The sequence below is a fragment of the Macrobrachium rosenbergii genome, chromosome 14 (genome assembly GCF_040412425.1).
Source record: "Macrobrachium rosenbergii isolate ZJJX-2024 chromosome 14, ASM4041242v1, whole genome shotgun sequence".
NCBI lineage: Eukaryota > Metazoa > Arthropoda > Malacostraca > Decapoda > Palaemonidae > Macrobrachium > Macrobrachium rosenbergii.
The window spans coordinates 6,260,392-6,266,391 of NC_089754.1; the positions used below are offsets into that span (position 1 = coordinate 6,260,392).

Sequence of the window (6,000 nt, forward strand, 5' to 3'; positions counted from 1 at the left end):
GCATGCTGAAGTTCAAAACAACAAAACTAGTAAGGAAAAGGAAGTCATTGTGTAAGACAAAAGAAGATGATGATGGCCCATCAGCAAAGTTCACACGTAGTAGCCAGAAGGCAGCTGAAGAAGATGCAGAAGAATCTAAGACTGAGAAAGAAGGAATGTTTTATTTGTGATCAACCAGCACCAGTCAAAGATTTATGATTGGCCATGACATTGCCTTTACATGAAAAGCTGCAACGATGTGTCACCAACCTACTAGATGAGAAACTTCTGGCCAAGCTTAGTGCTGGAGATATTGTTTCTCAGGACCATATGTATCACCTATCTTGTCTGACAGTTGTGTACAACAGGGAAAGGGCGTGGCTAAATTCCCAGAAAACTGGAGATGTTTAAGTGCAGTACAGACAAGAGGCATGTCCCCATGCTTTTGCCGAGCTTGAGATGTACATGAGAGACAAGCAGTTGACTACAGATGGGTGCTGCTATTTTACAATGGTAGAACTTTATGATTTGTACAAACAAAGACTGGAACAGCTAAATGTTGATGCTTCCTTTGTGCACCGAACACGGTTGAAAGAACAGATACTTGCCCGCATCCCAGGACTGGAGGACTTTAAAAAGGGAAGAGAAATTTGGTTTGCCTACAAAAAGAAAATGGGAGAAGCCCAAGCCATGACATGTGACTACAATGATGCACTAATCATAGCCAAAGCAGCTAAGATATTGAGGAAACAGATGCTTGAACATGAGATAGAATTTGATGGAACCTTAACAGCAGACACTAGAAGAGAATCTGTGCCACCAAGTGTGTTGGAATTTGTAAGTGTGCTACAAAATGGTGGCGATATAAAATCCCAACTTAAATATGGAACATCATCTACTGATCTAGCTTTAGCACAACTTTTGCACTTCAACTGTCAAAAGAATCCAGCATCTTCAACATTCTCCAGACATTCCAAGTCAAGAGAACCTCTGTTTCCAATATATATTGGTCTCCTGGTCTTTGTAAAAACCAGGAAGCGTCAATTAATTGATACATTCCATCACCATGGAATCAGCATCACCTATGATATGGTTCTGGAATTGACTAAAGGGTTAGGAGAAGCAGTTATAACAAGAGCAGTGGAGGAAGAAGTAGTTTGTCCCACTACACTAAGAAAAGGGCTCTTTACAACTTGTGTTGTTGACAATCTGGACCATAATCCAAGTGCCACAACTGCACAAACATCCTTCCATGGGACAGGCATATCTTTGTTTCAGCATCCGAGCACTGATGAAAAGGGTGAGGACAGAAACTTGGCCCAAATCATCCAAAGTGGAACAAAGTCAAAAAAAGTACCTTCTCTTCCTGAATATTACACAAATGTACCTCCTGCTCTTTTTAAACATAAGAATCCCCTCCCTTCATCCAGTGGAAGTGCAGGACACCAACAGGTTGTGCTTTCAAAGCATCTTTCTCTTGAGTATGAATGGCTTGAGAAAGTAAGTCTGTCAGCAGGAGTGAAAATGCTGTGTCCATATCTTGGGCAGCACATCACGCTTCTCAGAAGTGACAGGCCCCATTTGAAATATGCTTGTCATCAATGTTGCCTCTTTTTCAAGAGGCAGCTCATTCAGTTGCAATGATAAAACATGCCATGGGTATTGCAAGAGCAACCACACAGTTTCTCAGTCCTGGCCAAACCCCAGTTCTAACAGTTGATCAGCTGCTGTTTGCAGTTGCTAAGCAAATCCAATGGGATTAGCCATTGAAGTATGGTGATATGGTTATTATGTTTGGAGGGGTGCATATAGAAATGGCAGCACTCAAAATTCTGGGCGATCTCTTGAAAGCCAGTGGTTGGAGTGGTGCTCTTGCAGAAGCAGAAATAGCTACTCCTGGAACAGCAGATTCGTTTATTTCTGCTTCACATTTGAAGAAGACATGTCTAGCCCACCAGGTGATAGCTTGCAGTTTATATCAGCTGCGCAAAGCTGCCTATATGGCATATATCCAGGAAGCAGAAGAAGAAATTGAGCTAAGGTCATACCAAGAGTCTAATTTCCAATTGTACAAAGATGTGCTGCAAGAACTCATTCCTTTCTTCTTTGCCCTGGACCATGTACATTATGCCAGGTGGCTTTCAATTCATTTGAGAGACATGGAGGCTCTCTAAAATGACACATCTGATAAATTCACAAAGGGAAATTTCACTGTCCACAAAACCACTCGGCCTTTTTCCTCAATGGCTATAGACCAAGCATACGAGCAGAATAATGCTCATGTGAAAGGAGATGGGGGAGCTGTTGGCCTATTTGAAGATGAAGATGCTCTCAGAAGGTGGACAGTGGCTGGTCCTGAAGTAAGCCACCTGATCATTGAGTTTGAGACTAGAAGTGATGCTGATCCAAAATTTGAGAGTAAGCATCATGATGAAACTGAAACTGTGGAGAGAAGGTTTCTTGAAATGGTTGAAAATCTGGCAAAAGTAATCAAAGAAATGGGCAACCCTTTTGAGGAAGATTCAGTGGATCTGATTGTGCCAGACAGTCATGAAATTATGGACAGCAAAGTTAGGGAATCCTTGAGATCTATGAAGAGCCTTGGACAGACACAATTCACAAACTTTATTGAGAGGTTCAACACACCCAGCAAATTCTATGAACCAGTACACAAGAACAAAATTCTGTTGTTCAGTCACAAGATGTCTACTACAGAATCCAAGGGCAAACAGTCACTGCAAATCATAAAGGATGATTTTAATCTATTCTCACGCCTCTTCATATCATGCCAGAACAGACAGGGTGATTTTAAATGAATTCTTTCAACTTGAGAATCAAAATTGCCCACAATCACTGGCACAGAATGGACAGATGCAACAGGGCACCAAGTCACAGCTGCTGCCTGTACTAGAACAGCATGCATCAGACATCCCTGACAAAGAGCCTACCACTGATGTTATCATAATGGATGGTGCAGCTCTTATAAATGCTCTGAGACCAACCAAGGGGTCTACATTTGAGTCTTATGCTAAAGAAGAAGTCCTATCAAAGATTCAGAAGCACATACAAAAGTACAAGCAAAGACACATTGTATTTGATGTGTATAGGACAGACAGTATTAAAGCACAAACAAGACAAAAAGAGGCACAGGAGTTTGTTGGAGAGTAATTAGCACAGTGAAAACTCCTGGCAATCGGACCAGCTTCCTCAGGAATGACCACAACAAAACTGAACTATTTGCATATTTGGCAGACACAATCATTTCATCTCAAGCAGATGATACATCATGCATAATTGTCACTAAAGGGGATGCTGCACTTTGTAGCAAAGCTGAACAAGACACCGCTGACCTTCAAGGCTGCATTCACGAAGAGGCAGATACTAGAGTCCTTTTACATGCTGCATATGCTGCAAAGCATGAAGATATCTCAAGTGCAATCATATGTAGTACAGACACTGACGTTGTCATCATAGCAGTATCTAGCATAGAAAAAAACTGGTTTGGACAAACTATGGATTAAATCTGGTAGTGGAAAAGACATGAGGTGGATACATATCCATGAAATTGCAGCAGCCATGGGACCAAGAGCCTCAGCCCTTCCCTTTTTGCATTCATTTAGCGGGAGTGACACAGTGTCTGCCTTTCATGGAAAGGGGAAGAAGTCTGCATGGCAAACATGGAGTGTGTTTCAGTATGCCACACCCACCTTCACCAAACTAAGTTCAAACTAATGTACAACAGAAGCAGTTCGTATAAAAATGTAAATGAGGCTAGATCTGACCTCTTTGCAAGAAAGCAAAGAGCTTATGATTGCATTCCCCCCTACAAGGGCTGCTTTTAGAGAGCATTGCAAGAGAGCTGCCTTTCAAGCACGGCACATTTGGTGCCAGTCTTTAGTATGTCATCCAGTTTTGCCCAGTCCAAGACACTGGGGATGGCAACAGATTGATGGCACCTGATTTCAGTATTGGACAGATTTGCCAATAGTAGCAAAATTTGGCCAAGAACTGAATAAGTGTGGCTGCAAAAAACAATGCCATGGCAGGTGCAAGTGCTACAAATCTGGACTTAGCTGCACAGCTCTCTGCAGCTGCACTTGCTAAAACTAATTGATACACAAAACATATTGGTTTCTCTCAGGAGATACATACGTTTTTATCTTTGGCGGCCATTTTGGAAATATGGTGTTCATATGGTGGCCATATTGGAAAGATGGGTTCACTTTATCTCTTCATGACAGTAAGAATGCCAAAATACAAAATCTCAATCATTATATGGACAGTATGCAACTTTTATAGGCTTATGAAATGAAAATATTTGAAATATACAGCAAATTTGTTGCCATTTTGGGAAAGTGTCAGCCATCTTGGAAACAACCAAATATTGAGGTGGCCGGAGGTTGATTTTGATTTATGGGGATTAGAGTTCTCATGCCAAATCTGTTGCTTGTATCACCATTTGCACTTTTTAACCATTATCCCGCTCCACTATATTATGTAGTACAGGATTCACTTCCTGTTCTTAATAAGCTATATTACTTGGTTTTTTAATCTTTTGCGCTCGTATTCTGAGGTCATATTTAATAGGTGATGGCAAGATGCATACCTTAAGTAGACCAGTATTAATTGATTATGGACGTTGTGTCTTCAGGCATAACAGTCCTAGAAGTAAAAAGTACTCGAGGTGCACTGAATTCACCCTGGATATTTTCTTGACTGACTGGTTCCTATCATCATAGTAAAGAACTTAGTATCTGTTAAATTCTTTGCAGGTTATTTTTGTTAACATTTTCACATAAGATTAATTAAGTGAAGTTTTTCTCCTTTTTCTCTGAATTATTTTTATGCATTTCAGAACATTTCACTTATGGATTCGAAGCAGCTGAAGAACCTCCCCGGCAAGGGACCATGATGGAGGCGGTGACTGATATGGGTAGTTTGATAGGCAGTTACTACAGAAGAATGTGCATAGACTAGTGCTAACTAACTGCCTTAATACCTTGGCTCACAGTTATCTTTGCATTTTTTTATAAAAAAAAAAGATTCACTGTTATTCAGATTGGTAAATGTTGTTAAGTAATGGTACTGTGTGGGTTCCATAGCTAACTGTTTGCATTACTACTTCCTTTACCGACGTGGCCTTGACGAGTTGAAACATCAAGAAATTGGGTTGCTGTTCTCAGGGAAGACTTAACAACCTCTATGAAGTCAGGCATTTTAGAAGCCAAACTTTAAGGCAGAATCATCTTTGATTATTGCAGTGGACATCATTATAGCAAAGTGGTTTAATGTAATTTGAGTATCGTGGTTTCTTATTGATTTGTAGGTTCACATTAATCCACTTTTGCGTTGATGGATTTGCATTTTTTATTGTACTTAATTTACTAATAAAGAACCAAATATTCAGTTTATCCATGTGAAATGACATTACATCTACTTTAGTGAATTCTTATAGGATGTTTCATGTAAAAATTTTACAAAAATCTTGCATTTTGAATATTACATACTCTACATTAACATTCAAGTGTTAGATCAAGTTAGGGTGACATCTGTAAATATTTTAGAACTTAAATTTAAAATCAAGAGCAATACAATTTATGTAAATTTTGGTTGTATCTTTATTTCACGTATAAAAGTATTTTGGATGAATATAGCCAATCTACCATTGCTTAAGTGTGTGTGTTCAACCCTGTTGTTGTTGATTTACTCAGATATCTTTATTTTCCTTTATTTTCAACAGCAGGGAACTGTATGGACTGCTTGACAGCGGATGAGTTTTCTTTTTCTTCAAGGTTCTGTCATACTTTTTAATGAACTATACTAGTTGAAAATTTATAAATCGCCTAAATAAGCATAAAAACTCCAGACTCTGACAACGATAATGTAAGCTACATTTTTACTGATAATCAGCATGGTCGACATGATTAGTGAATGGGAAGGTATTTGCTAGAAGGGATTAAAAGATTTGTATTTTTAAAGATTTCATTGTATTAGCTCCTGAGTTCTTATATTTAAAGATAT

General features: G+C 39.3%; 1 protein-coding gene across 4 annotated transcripts in view; it reads left to right on the forward strand.

Annotated features, from left to right (window-relative positions):
* The window catches only part of LOC136845702 (alpha-tocopherol transfer protein-like), a 732,943-nt gene extending 727,296 nt beyond the window's left edge, over positions 1-5,647 (forward strand). For all 4 annotated transcript variants that reach the window (XM_067115855.1, XM_067115856.1, XM_067115857.1 and 1 more), the window contains one exon: positions 4,835-5,647. In XM_067115855.1, the coding sequence (XP_066971956.1) occupies positions 4,835-4,956 (122 nt within the window). In that variant the 3' untranslated portion in view covers positions 4,957-5,647. The remainder of the gene's footprint in view (positions 1-4,834) is intronic.
* Positions 5,648-6,000: the final 353 nt, after the last annotated feature.